The sequence below is a fragment of the Eurosta solidaginis genome, chromosome 1, assembly GCF_040869045.1.
Source record: "Eurosta solidaginis isolate ZX-2024a chromosome 1, ASM4086904v1, whole genome shotgun sequence".
Classification (NCBI taxonomy): Eukaryota; Metazoa; Arthropoda; class Insecta; order Diptera; family Tephritidae; genus Eurosta; species Eurosta solidaginis.
This window is the reverse complement of record NC_090319.1, coordinates 385,433,353-385,455,509: the sequence shown is the minus strand read 5'-3', so window position 1 is coordinate 385,455,509 and position 22,157 is coordinate 385,433,353. Positions and strand designations below refer to the sequence as shown.

Below are 22,157 nucleotides of genomic sequence, written 5' to 3'. Positions count from 1 at the left end.
TCACACTTTTCGCTGCAGGGTAAATATCTATCTAGTAACTTCTTCAAAAACTTAAAAACAACTTCAGCATACTTAAATCAAAGAAAATACTGTCCACATTCGCTTCAGTACTAAAAAAAAAGCTATTTTTGCTGTTACTTTACCTTGCGTTTTATCTTGATTAGAAATCAAACATTTTCGATTGGCTTTCTGTAAGTACAGAGGCAAAGCCAATCGAGCGTTTTTACTCAACTTTCTAAGTCCTGTTCCTAGCATAAGCGCCTTCGCTGCCTTTTTGTTCAGCCTTATTAACATTTTGTGATCCTTAGAGTCACTCAGCAGACTTCGATAAAACGAGCTATGACCATCAATTCAGTTTCAGTGTTAAAATTATAGGGAAGTGTAATTAAGTTATTTAATCCTGATTTATATTGGAACGATTTTCCGTCATCCCTTTTGAAATTTGGTTTCGAGACAAACCGGTCTCGACGTTGTGCCATCATCAGTGTCGATTTTCGTTCTGATACGTTTTGGTCATTTGTCTGGTATTTATCGTTCGTAGGTACATGAGCAGATAATCCTCTAGAAGGTAAGCGCCGTATAATGAACCCCTGCAGGATATTCTAATATCTAATCATGGTTACAAAAATGCCGCGGTTTCGAATACCGACATATTGTTCCGTTTATGTTTATGGACTTAGCAAAAAATTGTTCCTTAAATAGCACTTGGAAGAAGCTAAAAATCCCCTAAAAATCCATGCAAATTTTGCTTACATTCACTTTGCCTTTCTTTGTTCTTTTATAATAGCATAATTTATATGTATATACACTTGTGAGTAAAACAATAGCAGCGAGAATTATTTGACAAAATTTAATTGATTAATTCATGTAACTACACTGAAAGAAAAAGACTAGTCAATTCAACCGAAATTTCTGTCAATTTTTATCCATCGCACCAAGATGTTGAATCAACTGCGCACAAATCGTTGATTCGTAATTGACCGTTTTAGTAGTCAAATAAACAAAAAAGTTGTTTCATTATACTGTACCCATATTTTTGTTAAATTAACAATTATTACTGTCGCTCTAAGAATACCAATCAAAACTGTTAATATGAATGGGATTTCTGTTCTTTTGAAATGGCCAGTGCAAACTGTTAGATTAACAGATTTTATATTAAGATGAGACTAACAGCGAAAGCCGTAGAAATTACAGAGATTTTTATTCTAGATTAATAGCGTAAACTTGTATATCAACAGAGTTTTCTGTTATATGACATTAATACCTGTGGAAAAAATAAAAATATATATTTAAACTTACGTAATTTTTTTTATTTGTATAAATTACACATAAGTACATTTCATTTCTAATGATTTTATTGCTATTTAGTAATATTAATTAAAATAATAATAACTTAAATCTGAATTGAAATAAACAAAACTTGATCCGAATTACCATCCACAGCTGTGTACGAAAGTATGTTGCCATATATATACGTAAATATGTGAATACATAAATACGCATGCTTGCTACATATATATTTGCTACATACATATTTACACACGCGTTAGTACATGCTCTAGCGAAAATAACGGCACTGCAACGTTTGTTATACCAGAGACAATTTTAAGGTAGAGATGTTGCAGGCGCGAACCTCAGTGGAAAGCAGCGGAGTTTCACGAAATTCTAGTAGGTCACTTTCAGCACACCACAAACTTTAACACAAGTTTTAACATAATTTAAGCACACAAAATACACTGATTAGAGTTCTAGAGAGTAAAAATTAAAATTCTGAACAGATTAGCTGAATAAAAAATGTACAAATAATTGTTACATAATAAATACAGACAGTGGTAGTTTAACAAATTCTGCTGTGGTAAGTGGTGAATGTGACCTACTAGAATTTTGTGAAGCTTGCTTCACACTATTTTTCGCCCCTGCAACATCTCTATCTTAAAATTGTCTCTGGTTAAACCACGTTGGCGTCGGTTTCAAGAACTTTATTACAACTTTTTCTTCAAAAATTTTCACAATATTGTTATATTATAATTATATTTACATATATTTGTGTACGCACATTTGATATAAAGTATTTCCATTTTCTTTAAATTTAAAACAAAAATCGGACAAATAAGTACATAATTACATATGTATGTACTTACTAACCGAATTTCAATTGGACGTACATCAAATATGCTGGCACACATTAAGCATTATACACTTTGTTATTTTGTTTTATTAAACGCACTTTCACCAAATTTTATTTTTTATAATTTATTTAATTTATAGTTTTGAACTTCGTAGCAGTCACGAAACTGATTCTCAATTCTTTCAGTTGCAGTTCATTCTCAATTTCTTCTCTCGCATGTAGAGTTGCCACACTTGATGGTTTCGAACAAAACTTGTAGTATAAATATTTGACATAACATTTTAAATAGAGAACTTGTAAGTTATAGAAAATTAAAGAATCAAATCGCGGGAAGGTAATTCACCACTGGAGTAACTTTACATGTAATTCGGCAAGTTAAATTCTCGTAACACTTTATTTTGAAACGATTCCAAAACAACTCAAACTTGTATGCTGTCGGAAATATCAATACTAAAAAAAGGATGTTTTTTTATTATCTTATTAGATTCATTCACGTGAGTGAAAATTCGTAAAAACTTGAACAAAATGTTACTAACTTTGGAAAAATCCTGTTCGTTCAAACAAAACTTTTGCAACAAGAGGGCGCAATTTTGCATTTCTCTTGGACGAGAAGTTGCAAAATTGTACCCGATAAATAGGTGTCCCGGTATCGCATAATGTTTTGCTGTGTTATGCACAGTAGGTAAATTCAAAAAAGGGTATTTCGTTTTGTATTGATAACTGAAAAACTAGTTTTTTGCTGTTTTCCCAATTTGTGTGTTTTTTCGCTTTTGTTGTTTTATTATTTTGGTGTTTTTGTTCTTAACAAGTGGCACCATCGTGATCAGTACAAAGTAGAGAACGCAGTGAGCGTAAAATTCTCTTTGAAATTTGCTCATGCATTGACTGTTCTTCGCTGTTAAAATGACCAGTGAGATCAGTTGTGTTAACAGAAAAATCAGATTGATTAGGAATCTGTCAATTTTACAGAATTTTGTTAAATTAAGAGCGACAATTTTTCTTCTGTTGAAATGACTAAACTAATTTGTTCGCTTGACAAAGAAATCGGTCGAATTAACCCGATCTATTTCACCGAATCTCCATTAAGTCAAGAACAACAGAACCGATTTGTTGATTTTACTAGCACCATTTCTTTCAGTGTATGTAACTTATTTTCGAAAACTGTTTCAAACAAGTAAGAAAGTCTAAGTTCGAGTGAAACCGAACATTACATACTCAACTTTACACTTGAAACGCTGTCGGGAGCGTGGTCTTTAACCGATTTTGATTACCTTCGGTCAGGATAGTGCCTCTGGCAAATTTCAATGTAATATCTTTTCGGCTTGTTAAACTTCCAAATTATTTCTTTCTAAATGTGGGTAGTGCCACGCTTACAATCCAAAATTTTTTTGGTATTTATGTTTTCCGTCATAAACCTATCAAATTGCATTAGCTTTGCGGTATTCGTTTTTAAGTTATTTCATTTTTTCCATTGTTCTAAATTTTCGAAATCGAAAAAGTGGAATCGTGTGATTCGCGGTTCGAATCTCGGTGAAACCTTTGAAAACATTACGAAATTGCCTGATAATGAATTCGTTTTCGAAATGGTACCATCGCAATATGCCAGTAAATGTTTCTTTCTTTCTTTTCAGTTTCTCTTAGAAAAACATTATAATTGAATATTCAATTATTATAAGCCGGTGTTCAGCTCATGAATTCTTAATAATAAGTTTTCGAAATTGTTTTACATAGTTTTCCTTATACCATTCACAAAGTTTTTTTTTTTTTTCAATGTTCGATATTTTTCGAAAATTTTTAGCGTAATTTTCGAGGTACTTTTGACTAAAGGTTTTCCCAAGTTAATGAAAAACATAAATAAGAGGCAAGTACTTGATAAAGATTACTAAGCTGCTATTTTTGTACACGCAGATGTCTTCATGTTTGCATGAATTAATAAACGGTGTAAAGTAGTGATGGTCACAAGACTTATTTACACAAATAATTATGTATGTGTAGTTGCACATTAGGCTGGCCCAAAAATACACTATTTTAAAGGTTAAAGTAGTTTTCAAAAAAGATGAAAGCTATTGGTTCACAATCAAAATCCGCGCAATTCAAACAAATTACAAAAAAAAAGGTGCGACAAGAAACAGAAATGTTTAATGCGTTAAAACCTTCAAACTTGTACATTGTGCGAAACTGGACGTAAGTTTGGAGTTCAGATCTTATGCACCAATTACTTTTGGATTAATTCAAGGCTGGATTTAATTTCAAGGCTATTGTGATTTAAAAAAAATTATATCGATCACGGATCGTATAACGCGTTACGGTCTCTGTTTTTGTTATAAGTGTGAGTAGATCGAAATAATAAACACGTTATTCCACAACAACTCGACCACAGCTCCACCTGTGGGCAGTTTATTTTATTAATTCTCTTCTTTCCGCAAAAAATGTTTAAATTTTGCGTTAAACTTGATTATATCAACGGGTGACTGAAATATGCCAAAAATTTAAGCACTCTCCTATTCAAAATTTCTTTACAGAATGTCTTATCTTAGAATTCGATCAAGGAACGGTCCTATCTGGTTTTATAGACAACGTGTTTCAGCACAAAACTTAATTAATACATACTGAGCTAGAGCATTCTTCAGCCAAATTCTGAAATAGGTTATTATTCAGAAAAATTGTGAGATGATACGTTTTTGAGACAAACTTTCAACTTTGAGTTTTCTGAGATAGGGGGTGTTTGAGACGGTAGCCGAGATGTGGTAGGTCTCCGACCGCAAATACGATTTTTTGAAATATTTCGATCCATGCGCCACCTATCGAATTTTTTCTTCTTCTAGTTATTGCACTGTCATCGGGTTCTGAACTATATTCCATGTTTCAAGCTTGTAGCTTATCGGGAAGTTACTTAAATTTTAATTACAAAATTCGTAAACAACGGCCGGCCGACCGTCAATGGAAAATTTTGATATTAAATTATCAATAGTAATAATTTCCTATTATTACGAGTTGATTTGGAAAATTATATTCTCACACCAGTGGGGCGCAATACTTTTCCATATTCCAGCTCAGTGGAATATCAACTTATCTCAGAACATTTTTCAACATGCTCTATTTCAAACTTTTTTTTGTAAACGCCCTCATTAAGCTTGTGCTCAAAGAGGGTTTTTTGATACTAATTCTGAGAAAGGGTGCTTTATAAAGGACAGCCGAGATAGTATGAAATTCCACTCGGTAGTTGATTCGTACAAAATATGGACGGGTTTAAAGCAACACAACTCATAGAAAAAAATAACTGATTAAATGTGCAAACAATTTTTGCTGCTATTTTTTACTTGCAAATGTATGAAAATCATCAACTAACCAGGAAGCTTTACTCAACAATAATTCCACTTAAAAATAAAAAAACGAAAACTTTTGTTAAAAGAAGAATGAGCAAGCATATTTAAACTACAAAAAGTTATTGCTTATTCAAACATAATACAATTTGGTGCCAAAGTACTCAACTTAAAATTACGTTATTTATCAATTAGTCTACGTGTTCAAAAACCCAACCAAAAGCGAGGAAGCGAATTTGAAAAAAATATACATAATTTTTATTTAAACAGCTCATTAGCATATTACGCATTTCTGGCAGCCGAAAAATTCGCTTTCAACGAAATTCTAACAATCTAACTCATTCATGATTTTCTTCTGTTTACTTCGAATCCGCGTTTATGTATTTGTTAACATCTTTTTTACCTTGACAAAAAATTAGATACAAATCTAATATTTGACTTTTAGAGTATGTATGTAAAAGTTTATCTATGTTTACAGTTACAGCAGCGAACAGAAAGATAGCCCTGGGGAGGTCCATGGAAAAGTGAACACTGTTGCGGCATTAATTTTTCTTATAAAACTGAAGAGAGAGTGGATACAAATATTGTAAAAGCCTTCAATCAACCCGAAAATATTTAATTTATTCTTTAAATAAATTTTGAATACATTTTTTTTACTCTTAATGTAGAGCTGATTAACTGATGATTTAACAGTTTTAAGAAGGTTGAAATAGCTTGTTTTGAAAAATATGTCAACTCATTTGTGATTCCCCACTCTTGTGATTAATATGTAGAATAAGTGCAGTAACTCATCTATTTTTAATGAAGCTGGTTTAAGTACCAAATTGTATGAGCCCTATGTTCTTATTATTTATGTATCGAACAGGATTAGCTGTGTCTCATTCGTGACAAAAAAAAATCGAAAGTGTTTATCCTAAGTTTTGCAAGCCGTTCTTTTCTTTCATACTTGTAATGCAATGTTAGAAACTCGTTTCCAACAATTCAGTTTTAACTTCTTTGAACTTGTTGAGGAATTATTTTAAAATGAAGTGTGTCCCACCCGTGACAAGTGCGCAGAAACATCTGTTAGAAATAAATAAGTACTGCTAATACGCCTTGTAATCCTCATAGAGATATCAACTAATTAGGTCCAGCAGAAATTTGAATCAAAATACGGCTTCTATGAAGTAGGTTTCTTCTTCTTAAATTTTTTTAGCCCATGAACTGATTTCATTTCATGAACCATATTCTGAACCATTGGAATACTTTATTATTCTATGAACAAGTTCGATAAATTCTTTTAATGCGAGCATGTTCCAACCGCGACATTTATATTTTAGTTTGTATCAATAAAATAATTTAAGAAAAATTTATAATTTTTACGAAATTTGATTTCTCGACTACTTGTTTATATACACTTACGGTCAAACAAAAGCCGACGACAGTGTTTTCCCTGTTACGGCATTTCTACTGTAAGTGGAGCTATCTAACGGATCTTTTTAGTATTTGTAGAAAGTATTAACAAATTTTGTGATGAGAAACACAGTTCATTGTCGCTTACGGGAAAAAAGTTTGATGTCTCATAGAACGGCTAAAAAGCCGCGACTCACCCCAAAAATGGTTCCCGCCCGCAAAATAAATCTACTTAGCTCAGATTCCTGATGTGTGGTCTGCCGAAAAAAGGAATGGTTTAGTCAAAACTGCGTTCAGGCAACAGAGAAGCATTCTTCGTATGTAATGGTGTGGAGAGCAATAACTAACCAGGGATTTGGAAAAATCTTGTTACTGGTGGGATACGTCAGCTCATCTGCCTACATTCGTAGAAAAAATTATTTTTTAGGATGATTTCGCACCTTGTCATCGTTCGAAATCGGTAAGCAACCCGCCGTATTTAGGCGTACATACCTTTTTTTCAATGATTTAGAATCAAAAATACGTTTACCTCTTATCGGTGAGAGAATACAAGACTGTTTTAGGAATAGGAATTGAGTCGATGTCATGTGCGAGAAATAGTCCCGACCTCAATCCCATTGAGTATATGTGGTCAATTTTAAAAAGGAAGGTACAGCAGCAAAAGCCTAGTAACATCCGACAGTTGAAAGAAATTATTGAGAATACGTGGTGTAATGATATTTCGGCGGAATTGTTTTGGAAAATGTACGAACGCATGCCATCCCGAGTGGGATGCGTGATCAACGCAAAAGGGGGTCACACCCGGTATTAAATAGATTTTATTTTTAAAAAGCTCTTACTAAACTAATAATAACCATAATAAAAAAAAGCAAAAATGCATAGGTTTCAATGCAGTTTAGCTTGTTCTGTTCATTTAAAGAAATAATATGTTTACTAGGGAAACTAACATTTTTTGAGTTTTTTTAAAACTTTGCCTGCAGTTTCGTTGTTGTTGTATGACCCATCTAAAAATTATTGGGAATTATGCTTGGGAACTCACTTCAACCAGCTGGGATGAGTTGCAAAAAAACAATTCCCATTCTTAGTCGGGAAATATGACTTCTGCTTGTGGTATTTAAATCGGATTTTTTTTTTTACCTTAGCTGTATTCGCAGAGCTTATATACTGTATAATTTCACTACTATGATATTGTGACTTTTTGTTATATGGCAGTATTGACTGAATATAAAGTGTTTCAACCTATCTATTATAGCGTACATATTAGTTTGGCGACCTTTCTATTTCATAAATTTTTATTTGCCGGCTTGAAACATCTGTGTTTTATTTTCCAAAATATCACACCTCAAGCCGGCAAATAAAAATTTATATTATAGCGTACAATTGCCCAACCGTGACAATGGAACACCTCAGAGGCAAATTTTTATCATATGTTGTCAGTTAAATTCGTGGTTTTTTTCCTTTTCGATGTTTAAAGATTTTGGATTTTGTAACTGAAACAATGTAAGCCAAACTGAAAACCGTTTCCGTTATCCGGCTAGAAGGACCATGGACACAATTGGCGGGAATGAAACCAATTGTGTTTTGCGGAAAGAAATAAAAACACGATAATTAGTAATTGACATAGAATGTATAATAATTATAATATGTATTTATTTCGTCAATATTAATTTAATATCACAATAAAGGAATCTAGGAGCTTACGCTTTGTGTATTTTGATTATCCAAAGATGAGAAAAAACGCAGGAACAGCTGGTGACTTGTTGACAGGCAAACTAAATCAGAGACAACGGCAACTTCCAAATCGCCACCGAACCCCGAATTGTCTCTCTTAACGCAAGAAAATGCCGGATCGAAGGATGATTGGAAGTTGGCCGTTGCTTGCTGACAAACGAAAAAATAGTTAAGTCGAGGGCGGCTATCCGGTAGGAAATTAATTAGGTCACTGGCCTAAACAAAATCATTTATAAAAATACTGTTTATTTTTTTTTTTGAGTTTGCAGTTTTGTAATCTATTTAATTTTAGCCTGCAAAATACTAGTTTGGTCGCTCAAAACTCGTATTGCTATTTGACAATTTCTAACGGAGGGTGCATTCAATTTTCTTCAATACGAAGGGCTCATAACATTTTATAATGAAGAAAATCCAAAACACCCTTCAATTCATTTGATACAATTTTCCACTGCTATTTTCGTGTGCGCTGCTGTATGTAAGAATAAGTTCCTGAGGTGGAGCAAGAATTTCTGCAAGCCAAAGCATGCAGCTGGATGCATTTAGAAACCTACCAATGAGGAACACATTTCCTTTCAACTATAAGCTTAATTGGTTTTTTCTCATCAAACCTCAAGAACATTTGAACTTATACACGTTAATGAAATGCCGCATGCAGTTCACTGGTGTATATGAACGAATGTTGCGTATACGCCGTGTCATATGTTCGTTTGCGCCCTTCGATTTAATTAGGTTCTATAGCCAAACTTAATAACAAGAAGTTTTGAATATTTCGAGTTACAGATACGAAATAGTGGTTAGTCGCAGCAAAACCACTTTCACACTCAAAAACTAAAACCATTTTGTTTTGTTCACTCGAGAAATTAGCATGCAAATCAAATAAAGTAATTTAGTCAATGCCAACGAATTGGTTGCCAAAAAAAAAAAAAACATTTATGTAAACATGCGGAAACAAAAGACATCCCATAAAATGGGAGAAAAGCCAATGAAAATATATATGAACACTTTAACTAAGCATAGCTTTAAGTAATTGTGTAATAATTTAGTGTAAAACGCTTCTGACATGGTGACTATTTTAGCGTAACGCATGCGTTAACCGTTCAGTTAATAGCTAATTTAACGAATTCGATATATACGTATGTTGGAGCGGTATGCTTATGTGTATGTGCTAGATACGTATCACCTATACACCAAGACGGATATGTTAGGCAAATGCGTATGTAAACTTTGTTAAACCACACCCAATGCACCAACATATAACATTCCAACAAAAGTATCCACAGTTGTTGTTAAAATTACAACAAGCAGCAGCGAAGAAATGTCTTTAACAACAGCAAATGACCAACTAATAGCCCAACAATTGTGTTAACATGATAGCGTAAAATATAAAGAAATATATACACGGCACAAAATCGTAACAGCACTGCTTGCTCGGATAACGGATAAAACTTGTAAACTATGGAAGCAACGTAGTTAGGAGGAAGACACGAGTGGGAAAGTTAACGCAGTAAACAAGTACATTGTGCGTCTTATTCCTTTGGCTAATACCTCATACCACAGATCATGAAGTAGGTTAAGTTAGGTCAAACTTGGGAGAAGGGCATGCTTAGGGCGGCTGAGTAAACCAACGCGAAAAATTTTAACCAATTTACCTGTCCAATGCCCTTGAGCTAAGCTCCGATAGCCAGTAGATGAATTTCGTTCAGACCAGCTAGAGCAGGGCATCTGCAAAAGAAGTGTTCAACACTTTCTTTCTTCGCCTAGAATCTATAACTCCGACAGATATTATTTGTTGGAATTTCCACTCATTGGCTGTTTCAAGGCTCCATACAGGACCCATTATTTTCACGCGGCACTTCAGTAGGTTCAACTCGGTCTGCTGAGTGACCTTCCTATCTAGCTCAACATCCGCACAGCTCTCACGTACACCAATGTAAATTGTAACTACATAGCTACTGTGGTACACCAAGAGGCCAACCCCCAGCGGGATAGGGGGTTCGAATATACCCGCGGTAGGCATGCCTGTCGTAAGAGGCGACTAAATTCCAGATTCAGGTTGCCAGCGCAATATACAGCGAATCCTGCTTCATTAACAGCCGAGGCGACCCCGAACTCCTCATGGATATAGGGGGTGGGAGGCCGGTATAGCCGAGAAGGTCGCATGCGGTCATAAGAAATCGTTCCCGAGATGGTCGGGCTTGGTAACGGAACGTACCGGATCTGCATCCGGCAAAGGACCATCAACTCGATAACACTCCCCAAGGCCTTCGAGAAGTGTTAATCGCTACAACAACAACAACAACAACCAAGAGGCCAGTTTGATTAGCGACGTTCTGCAATTGATTTCTGCCCTCAAGGAGGTGCGGTGAAGGGGATTGATGATTGAAGGGGAGACATTTTTGGTCGGTTTGAAGGAGCTTAACTGTTTTATTAGAATCCCCCCCCCCCTAGACTAAAGGATTCCAAAGGTGGACGAACTTAAAGGAAAGCTTCATATTTGTTGCAGCCTCTGAAGAGGTGGGTACATAGGGGTATGCACTAGCAATGGGGTCAGAAAAGGTGTACCAATACCCGAGCAAGGAGATATAAGTGCCTTTTCTACACGAGTGACCAACTCTTTCCATGCATAATTGTGGGAGCACAATGGAAACAAAATACAAATGTATAAAAAAAGTTCCATCTTGGCGTGCAGCACGCTGGGGTGATAATTTTCCGGGTCCCTTAGAAGACGATGGAGTCAAAGATACAAAGAAGCTCCTGTGGACACAGGACAAGGGTCTAAGGTTTATTAAAATAGACTTTCAGAGGAGGACGTTGAACTTGTTCTTGTTCAGGCGACTTTGTCCTTTCTTATAAGGGCATTTAATACACAGCTAGAAATATACATTAGCAGTATATTGAATACAGCGGGCCTGTAAACAGTACAATATACCTAAGAAACTGCGTAGCATAAAATAATCCTGTGAGTTCTCCTTTTGAGAATGCTAAAATTTCCTTTCGTCGAAGTACCGTGGCACCACGGGCCCTCATGGGACAGTGAATTGGTGAATGAGCCAAATGATGCACTTTTGACAATCGCAAAAGGGTTCAACATTCCAGAAATACCTTTGTCATTTGAATCATTCAACTAAATTCTCGCCAAATCTCAGTTCAGCGAATGTAATAAGCCTTATAGAAGGTGGTAAGATGTTTATGGGGTGCATATCCATAGTACTTTATGTAGCTCTAGGGTGAGCCAAAAAAAAATGTTCTTTTGGTATAGCGAAAATAGGTTTCAGGACATCCAAAGACACAAAGTCTTCGCGCCTTCAGTTTTTCATACAAATCGTATGAGAAGTCTCGCGACCAACTACTAAGCGGATCAGCTTAGCAAAAAATCATTTTGGACCTTTTTTGTAGACTATTCAATTTGCTATAAGAATGTGTAGAGTGTATGTTCGGCTACATAGGGTAAGAGCTCCTGTACCCTTTTTTATAAAAACTAAAATACTACCCATAAACATTAAAATAAGAAGCTTAAGTTTTAACAGGCAATCTTGCAAACGTTTGGATGCAAAAAAGAGTCAGGAAGGAGTCCTAATTCAGACGTTTTTATGAGCTCATTTAAGAGTCCGGAATGAATGTATTTCCCTTCTTGCGATGATCACCCTATATGGTACCTCTTTCATACAGTATGTGAGCCTTAACCAAAGTACGAACAGACTCCCATTACGCTCATAAACGGCTCATTATTTAGTTCTTTTATGGCTCTATTAGGAGTCGCTTATTTGTTCATTTCATAAGGGAGTAGGTTTGGACATTCGGGAGGGATTTTTGACGTTAGGCCTTAAAAATGGGGAAGCATATCTGGAAGCCTTGTTGAAAAGCAGGATATTTGAGAGCAAACAAAACGACCAGGGAATACCGTGGAGGCGCTTTGTGATTGCAATCAAAAAATTATAAAATACTTACTTAGATACTTTGTAAATATGCGGACAATTATTAGATCAGGCGAAGTGTTCATGAAAGAAAAGGCGTCCTTACCAATTTTCACAGGGCCACAGAAAAAACGTTATGATTATATTTAAAATTAATTTGAAGGAAAATTTTGCTGAACGCTAGTGGTTCATATATTTTATCATATCAGAGTCATAAAGGACTCTCATATGATCATATTTTTGAGGCTTAAATTCCTCACATACTGCAGACGATTGGGCTTTTAAATTAAGGGCGCTCTGAAAATGTTTGAAGGGTCTGAACAACATTTTCACTATTATACCAAAAGGAAAAACCATTACTTTTTTTTACCCACCCTAATGTATTTCTGAGCATATGTGTATATATAAACGCGCGAACGCATAATAGGAATTTGTGGTCGAAAACCAGCTGGGAAGAAATAAAATTGAAAATTACAAAAATATGACCGAAATATGTTGACAACAACATACACACATAAAACATATTCATACATTTCCATAGATCAATATTAATAGATATTCGAATACATGAACGAATTGTGGTGCGAATGTTGGTGCTACTTAATTCGACGATGTTGCAAAGACTGACCCATTAAACCAAATATCTGGTATTTGGCAGAGCACTTGGGCGGATTACAACAATTGACCAAATTATCAGCGCCATCATCAATTTTGCAGCCAGAGCCGCAGCCGCAGCCACACACAAAAATTCATTTCGTTTATTTACACTCGTGAATTGTGTAAACAAGCATTTACATTTGATGGGATTTTCGATATTAGTAATGAATGTAAGCGCACACAACTTTTGTGTTTATGCATTTTTTGATCGACTAATAAACAAAACATTATTTACATACGTTTTAAATTTAATATTGTTTTTCAACATATTTTTGCATATTTTCATTGATGTTGCAAAACAAGCCAAATCATAATAAAAAAGTTTAATCAATTTTATTCGTTTGTGTGCATACATTCATATATTCAGTAGTGCTTTTTTCGGTTGACAACAAATTGTTAGGTAGATATACAGGGTGGCAAGCACTATTACACTGCACTATTTACCATGAGATGCGGCCAGAAGCAGGCGGCTGTCTTGGATCAAGCGGCTTGCTATTTAAATTTGTAATCGACTGTTCGTAAAATAGCAGATGAAGCCTCGGATGATAGTTGATGAACATGCACCTTGGCCTGACTCTAGAGAGTCCAGATGGAGGTAACAATGCCCGGGTGTTTGATGTTCCCGTAAAGGGAAAGGGTGACATCACAGCCGTACAGGAAACGTCTTTGCCGGAGTAAGGCAAAAGATCAACAGAGCCATGCAAGAAAGGTTTACACTGAGTGCCCCAGCCATGGCATCAAAGTTGAACGCGTGGACTTGAACATTAGTCTAGGCAATGACAGGATCTTTGATTCTACAGTTGAAAAATTCAGCTTCCAAGATGTAAAATCTTCTACTTACTTACTTACTTATTGGCGTTTAACCGTTTAAACTGTTATGGCCGTCCAAGAAGGTGCGCCAGTCGCTTATTCTCTCTGCCAACCGGCGCCAATTGGTCACATCAAGGGAATTTAAATCGGCATCTACCTGGTCTTTCTCGCGGAGATGGAGCGGGCCTCTACCTCTGCTTCCATAGGTGGGTTCCGATAGAAACACTTTCTTGGCCGGAGCGTCATCTTTCATTCGCATAACGTGGCCTAGCCAGAGCATCCGCTGCATTTTAATTCGCTGGACTACGTTGATGTTTGCGTAGAGCTCGTACAGCTCATCGTTAAATCTTCTTCGGTATTCGCCATCGCCAACGCGTAGAGGTCCATAACTCTTTCGAAGTACCTTTCTCTCCAACTCTCCCAGAACCGGTCCGAGATTACTTTGTGGCAGCTAATATCGGCACACTTCACTATGCAGCCAAATAAGTGCACGCGCTGACCTAAAAAAAAGTTTGTCGCGAAGAAGCTGGCTACGAAATAGACTGATGATCTCAAACCTGCTCACGATGTAGCCAAGCAGTATGACCACATTTTCAAGAGCACAACAACGAGGCGAAACCAATGATAACGGCAACAGGACCTGGCACTTCCACAGACGAGGAATGCTTCACAATTGGCAAACTAGTATTTCCAGTTTCTTCGCCTCTCGTAACATGGCACTATATAAGTCCAAGTCCTGGACGCCCTTATTTCAGACGTGCACATGACAAATCTATTAGACATACGCGTCAATGGCGTTACGTTACTGGTTTGTCCAATAACCAATTGGGTGTGACATTCGATAATAATCTACGGTTCCACGTACATGCAGCCACAATGGCACACAAAATTCAGACCCGTAACAAAGTCCTTAATTTCTTTACAGGCATCACCTGCGACAAAGACAAATTAACGCTGATAGCTACTTATAAAGCAATCGGCAGATATGAATGAGCGAAGCATTGCTACTAGAAAAACAACAAGAAGCCCGAACTAAACGATATGTTAGACAGGGCGACTCCCTATTCTGAAATTACGTGAACTTTACCCAACCAAATGTGGAAAAACTAGCGTTTATGAAACTCCTTCAAATATTCCAAGCAAGAGCTATAGCCCTGCACACAAACAAATACGTGAACCCATTAACTACCGACTCATAAACTAAATTCTGTACTAACTTCACTATTTCACAAAACATGCAAAAATAACAACAGAAAACCAAGGTTTGCTAATATTTTATTGCTTAGCACAGCATTTAATTAAGCTTCTTGATTAACATTATTTTCTAACTACGCCATTTACTGAAGCATCAGGCGAATATATATAAATTATAAGACATTAACAATAAAAAACATTAAAAACACTATTAGAATGACCAATGTTTTGCGTTATTACTTTAAAGTATTTTATTTCCAGCAAATTATCTTAATTAAGTAAAACTACATTCATGCAGCACCAGCGCACTTGAGCCACATCCGCAACACAAAACTGTTAAAAGGGCCATTAAGCAACAATTTATGACTTATCACACATCTTGTATTAATAAACCAAGTGATTAGAAGAATTTCAATAATAAAATCTAAATTAAACAATACATAATACCAAAAACAGGTAAAACTGCAGATGGCCTCTAAAAAGTTTAGGGCAACATTCAAGCAACTTAATTTGCAAGAACAATACGCTATCATCTGTGTCATTGTTCCTTTTCTTATTGTGTACCATTTTTATATTGGAAAAAAAGCTCAAATATTGTAGGTACTTACTCATGCGGCATTAATGCGCCAGCAGAATAGTGCAATGGCAAAATAGCACAAAAGGTCACACAAAATGAATCAAGATTTCTTTTCGCGACAACGCCTTCTTTGAAGCCGCATTACCAAGAATTCACGTGTAGCGTATTTGCAGAAGGAAAAAAAATAAATAAAAATGTAAAAATTAAAAGGAGGAAGTCAGCACTACGTAAGCAATGCAGCCAGCAGCAAGCTTTGAGGTTTTTGGATTGTTATCGTCTAGACTTATAATTTTGTCTGATGTCATATATTTTTTGTGCGAATTGCGTACTGTAATATTCAGAACAAGTTAATGACGGATTGAGTTGGCAATACAAACAAAAAATTATGTAAATGTCATAAACAGACGACGGGGAAGCATACTCTTTGGGGTTTACTAGAACACTGCTCAGCTTTTCATGCAACTTAATAGGCGATCTTGTAACGAAGAAGGACTGCGTAGTTATACATATAGAAGAAGATTTATGGGCTAGTTAGCATATTTGAGATATAATCAGCGACATTATACAGCAACAATGAAAAGAAACAAAAAACATCACTTAAGAATGATATAAAAATTAAAAGTACAAAAACACACAAAAACAAATATTTAAATTAAAATAAACTCAAGAAGGAAGCGAAAGTTCGGTTGAAATTGAACATTATATACCCAGCAAAAAATTACAAAGTTTACATACGGCGATAGTTACTAGGACATGTTTCTTATCGCTACAACAACAACAACAACAATACATGTTTCTGAATTTCACTTCTTCATCAGCTAGCTTCTCGGGAGCTGATTATTGAACACGAAATCTCCAATATTCATACTTTATACTAGTTAAAAGTGTCCACTCAGCCGTATGAATGCCCCGCAGCTCGCTTTGCAAGGTTACATTTAAAGATAATGTATCTTCCAATTTGCGTCGTACTCCTTTTAATTTTTCTTACAAATTGACGGGACAGGACCTACTTGTCGTCGGCGACGATGAACGGAGAAGCTTTTCATGGCAGAAAGACACTAGTAGTGCTTGCGAATCACTGTCGAGAGGTAGTTCAATCGGAAATCTTTTTCGATACTAATTATTTTGATGCAAGGAGATCTACATATATCTGTCTCGATTTCTTTATGCCATTACGCACTACCATTATCACAGCAAAGTTTTACTACTCTTGTGCACACCCAACAAAAAATGTTCTCAAAATGTGGAAAAAATCTATTAAAATGAGAAATGGGATTGATTTCCCTCAATGTAGACAAGTGATTTCTTAGCAACTAAGATTTTTTTCTTTAGTCAAAAAATTTCAAAATTTAATTGTTAACTATCACAGCCGTGAATTTCTAGTCAATATGCTGAACTTTACAATCGAGTGCTCCTATTCACTGAGCTCACTTGTCAATGTAGATAGTAAATACTGTGAGCAAACTTCAAGCAAGTATACTTGATTTTCCTTCCAATTAATGAAAAGTTGTATGCAAAATATAGAAATTCTTACACATTAAATTGAAATTTGACGCAATTTTAGGTAATTTTTTCCTCATTCTGAGTGTATAAGTACACGCTGGATATAAAAACAATCTCGAAATGGTCCCGAGATGGCTACGAATTGATCCCGAACACTCCTGACAGGCGCTTCAAAAATGGTGTGAAATCATTGCGGAAGCCATTGACAGATGGTCCGAAAAATATTACCGAAGAAAACACCGAAATGTTCACGAAATGTGTACATCCCTAATGGGAGCCACTGCCGACTTTTCCAAAAAGTATAGATCTTCTTTTAATATGACTCATAATTTTAATATTATTTGCCCCGGGAGCGAGCTTGGGACCCTCCATCGCCCCAAATTATTTAAAGAAGCATAGCTTCTAACAATAACAGTTCCAAGGGTGCTGAGACCCCCTTATAAAAAAATATAAATAGCCATTCAACCTTCCAGACTTTTAGCTGTATATTGGCCAAACTTCATTCAAATATTTTAAGCCGTTCTGGCGAGGATGAGTCAGAAGCAAACATTTAGGGATACGAATTCTCACTTAGCAGCATTGTAACATTTATAGGAATTTTTGGAGTGGGTGCTCAGTAAAATATGAACATTAAATTTAATTCACACCTTTCTTCCACTCGCATGATAGCCAAATTAAATTAAATTAGTTTTGGTATACACAAAATCTTCGCGGGATTTCCCGATTATTCATTTTTAGCACATACAAATTTCGTATATAGTTTGTAAGATTTGGAGCTAACCGATGAGACTAGCAGTAAAAAAAATTATATTTATTGCACTAACGTGATAACACGAGATATATTTTTAGTTTTATTAGATGACGCTTCTCGTTTGCATTAAGCGCGAGTTTGTTTTAGGTATTCACTTCTTCTGAAGTCATACTTTCGGCGTTGCTTTATTGTTGTTATAACTTGTTTAAAATATTACTCACCTGACTTAGAACAATCGTCACATCATCACTCTTCAGACGCGCAATCATAATGGAAGCAACTGAGAGAATATAATCACCAGCCATTGTAACCTGGAAGAATTTACACAGTTACTTAGTTATTTTGTTTGAAAACATTACATAAATATTAGTTAGTAATATATCTCCATAATTTGTGGCCCTTCCCGGAATTAATCGACATGTCTTTTCCGGGTCCTGCCTCTCCTGTACAAGAATGTCGAAAGCGAAAATCGTATACGGGTAAATCGCTATTTAGTGGCGCTGCGTCTCCTACACTATCAAAAAAATAAGAATAATCAGAACTAACATTTTTATTATCAATTTGTATTATTGAACTTAAACTTAAATAAAATAAATAAATTGATATTAGAGAAAAATTGTAAGTTTACAAACGGCGATGGTTACTAGGACATGTTTCTGAATTTCACTTCTTCATCAGCTAGCTTTTTCGGGAGCTGAGCGTTGAACTCGAATCTCCAACATTCATATCACAACGGGACATTCATATGGCTTAGCAGCTAAAGGCTTGCACTGATATGAATGTTGGAGATTCGAGTTCAACGCTCAGCTCCCGAAAAAGCTAGCTGATGAAGAAGTGAAATTCAGAAACATGTCCTAGTAACCATCGCCGTTTGTAAACTTACAATTTTTCTCTAATATCAATTACAAAAACCATTGTATAAAGCAATATGAGCAAAACTCGCTAATTAAGTACATATAAAATAATTAAAAATTAAAGTCTTAATTTTAAAAATTTCTGACGCTTTCGGCGGCAGCTGGTTCTATGTATGGGAGCGACTCTGGATTTTCCCGGCCAAGAGCTGTCATTTCAGTGTAGCCTCATTTAATTTGTCACTGCTAAAACAACAACAACAAAAACAAGAATCAATGACACCTCCCCAAGTATCCTTGGCTCAGTTTAAGTTAAAGCTTTTGTGTCGAATTTGCATGAATATGCAGTTATTTTTCTGGTAGTTCAATTTGCAAATTCTAAAAATGTAATTACCACGCAGCAAAGTCGCGATTGCAGCTACCAATTATCAGTAGCTGTGCATGTGTTGTGCGTTGGCGTGCTATCGATCTTGATCGCAAGAGCTTGGCTGCTGGTTTTGACTTAAGTCTGACTTGTTATGCGAATCCCGAAACAGTAATTTTTCTGCTAAATATTTTGTACAAAATTATTTTTGTGCATCTCTGATTGCAAGTAAAACACAGCATGAGGAGGGATACAACCGAATATACGCAAAGGTTTTGGCGAGGAGCTGAGTCGATGAAGACAGGTCTCTCTGTCTGTCATTTAGTTCAAAGATTAAATACCTTTGCTCTCGGTATTTGTGAATCCAAAATGTGAGCGTAGTCTTTGGAAGTTATTGCTGTTGTATTAACAGTGCTTCGCCCCATTCAATGGGCACGACTACTCACAAATTGTCATCAAAGTGGTCTAACGGGAGTCCAAGGAAACTGGCTGTTTCAACAGGGGCAGACTTTGGAAGTCGTATGCTTTATGGCAAGTAGTGTGCAGAATTGGTATGCTATATGGGAGAATACCGAATGTAAGCGGAAGTGTAGTCACTACATAGTAGAATAGTTTGGGAGAGCCCGATAGCCTATTATCAATTTTGTATCGAAGTATTAATGGTATGTCGGCCACCGTGGTGTGATGGTAGCGTGCTCCGCCTACCACACCGTATGCCCTGGTTTCACACCCCGGGCAAAGCAACATCAAAATTTTAGAACTAAGGTTTTTCAATTAGAAGAAAATTTTTGTAAGCGGGGTCGCCCCTCGGCAGTGTTTGGCAAGCGCTTTGGGTGTATTTCTGCCATGAAAACCTCTCAGTGAAAACTTATCTGCCTTGCAGATGGCGTTCGGAGTCGGCATAAAACATGTAGGTCCCGTCCGGCCAATTTGTAGGGAAAATCAAGAGGAGCACGAAGCAAATTGGAAGAGAAGCCCGGCCTTAGATCTCTTCGGAGGTTATATCGCCCGTCGCTCTTATTCTAAAATAAGATAAGTCGTAACATAGTAGATGTATCGGAAGGTGTATCTAGAATGACAATTTAAAGCTTATAGAGTAAAGTATTTCATTTACATTGAAGAGACGAAATATCATTTTTTATCGAAAACAAAGCTTATTAATGGGTTACCGATTTTGTATCGACAAGTTATTGGTTTGCTACCGAGGACTTATCGAATGTTTATAAATTTTCTATTGATAATATAGGTTGGCTCATTGTTACCGACATTTTATCGAAGATTTATCGGTGTTATCAAATAATTTATCGATTTGCTACCTAAACGTTATCGATTTGTTATCAAGAAGTTATCGATATGTTATCGAAAAGTAATCGATTTGTTAGGAGTTTTATCAATTATCGATCGGCATGTGATCGATTTGTTATGAAAAAGCTATCGATGTGATATAGAAAAGTTTTAAATTTTTTATCGGCAAGTGATCGATTTGTTATCAAAAAGTTATCGATTTGATATTTAAAAGTTACCGATTCCTTATCGGAGTGTTACCAATTTGTTACCGGCATGTTATCGATTTGTTATTTATTTCGTTTTGTTATGAAACAGGTACCGATAAAACTTCACTTTTTGTATAAAGCAAAGTCTAAAACACCCTTCGAAAAAAAAATTCTAAAATCAAAGCGAATTTCGAGAGACCTCTAACTTGTACTTTGTTGAGCTCCAAAACTGCAAATTTAAAAAACTCAGGTAAAAGTTCGAAATTTTCGTAAAATTTCCTCAAATTTTTTAATACGATTTTGAGATTGATTTGCATAGGTTTAGTTACAAAATTCATGGAAGCTATATATTGCTATATATATGTTCTTTATTTTGTTTTGGTTCGGCAGCATTGGGGACAAGTGGTCATACTGTCGGACTTAGTTTTGATTGTTTACGAAAGCACATCCTTTTAAGGAGTTATGCAGTATATTGATATTAAGAGGTTTTACCAGGTCACAAGAAACTATACTACCAGTACGAGCTACAAATATTTATCAAAAATTTACTATACTGTAAATAAAATGCAAATACCTAGTACCAAAAAAAAAACAAAAAAACAAAGCAAGACTGAAATTTGTTCAAGGTCATCCGCACCTCGCTCTCTCTTAACATATCGCATTGCTTGCAGCATATTGATTTAAATTTTGTCTTTTAATTTAAATATTACCACAAAATTTGTAAACAACTACTTAGCCAACTTAGTTTAATGCTTTGTTTCGTGGTTAGCAAGCAGGTTGAATACTTGGTATGTGCCTACTTCGCTGTCATTCAGGCCGTTTACTACTACACTGTCCCGCCTCGTCTTAAAACAACAACTTTCCGCAGCATGGAACGCGATGGCAAAGTTATTTGCGCTTATTGCGTAACTTGCGATTTTGCCATGTAAAGTGTAAACTTGGCGTATTTTTGCAATTTTTCTGTTTCGTTTTTTCGCTGCTAGGCTGTTTTGTTTTAATGCTTTGCACCTGTGCAATGGTTTTCGGTTATATTTTTTTAATCTCATTCAGGTGTAACTGTATCGAATTTAACATTTGTTTGACACTTCGTATAATTTAAAAATGCGGAAAACATTTAAGTCATGAATAATTTCTTTTGATGGTAGTGCTATTGTTGTTGTATTAACAATGCTTCGTCCCATTCAATGGGCATGACTACTCACAAATTGTCATCAAAGTCCTCTAACGGGAGTCCAAGGAAACTGGGTGTTTCAACCATAGGGAGAATGGAGAGTTAAAGACAACTAAAAATGGCGCAGCGCTATCTATTGAAAACTTTCCAGAAAGATCCTGAGTGCATCACGTTTGAACCAATTGGCTTAAATATGAATTTTTGTTAAATTAAAAATTTTATTTTTGAAAAAGGTTATACATATCCTTCTTTTCCGCAATTATTTGGTTCACGATTTAAAATCAAATATTATTGACCT

At 35.7% G+C, this 22,157-nt stretch overlaps 2 protein-coding genes across 4 annotated transcripts in view; both read right to left on the bottom strand.

Moving 5' to 3' along the window:
• Positions 1–22,157, bottom strand: part of qless (decaprenyl diphosphate synthase subunit 1 qless) — a 169,457-nt gene that overhangs the window by 18,907 nt on the left and 128,393 nt on the right. For all 3 annotated transcript variants that reach the window (XM_067763333.1, XM_067763335.1, XM_067763334.1), the window contains exon 5: positions 18,202–18,291. In XM_067763333.1, the coding sequence (XP_067619434.1) occupies positions 18,202–18,291 (90 nt within the window). The remainder of the gene's footprint in view (positions 1–18,201; positions 18,292–22,157) is intronic.
• LOC137238408 (membrane-bound alkaline phosphatase-like) overlaps positions 1–22,157 on the bottom strand; it is a 287,217-nt gene that overhangs the window by 248,113 nt on the left and 16,947 nt on the right. The gene's annotated exons all lie outside the window — the stretch shown is intronic.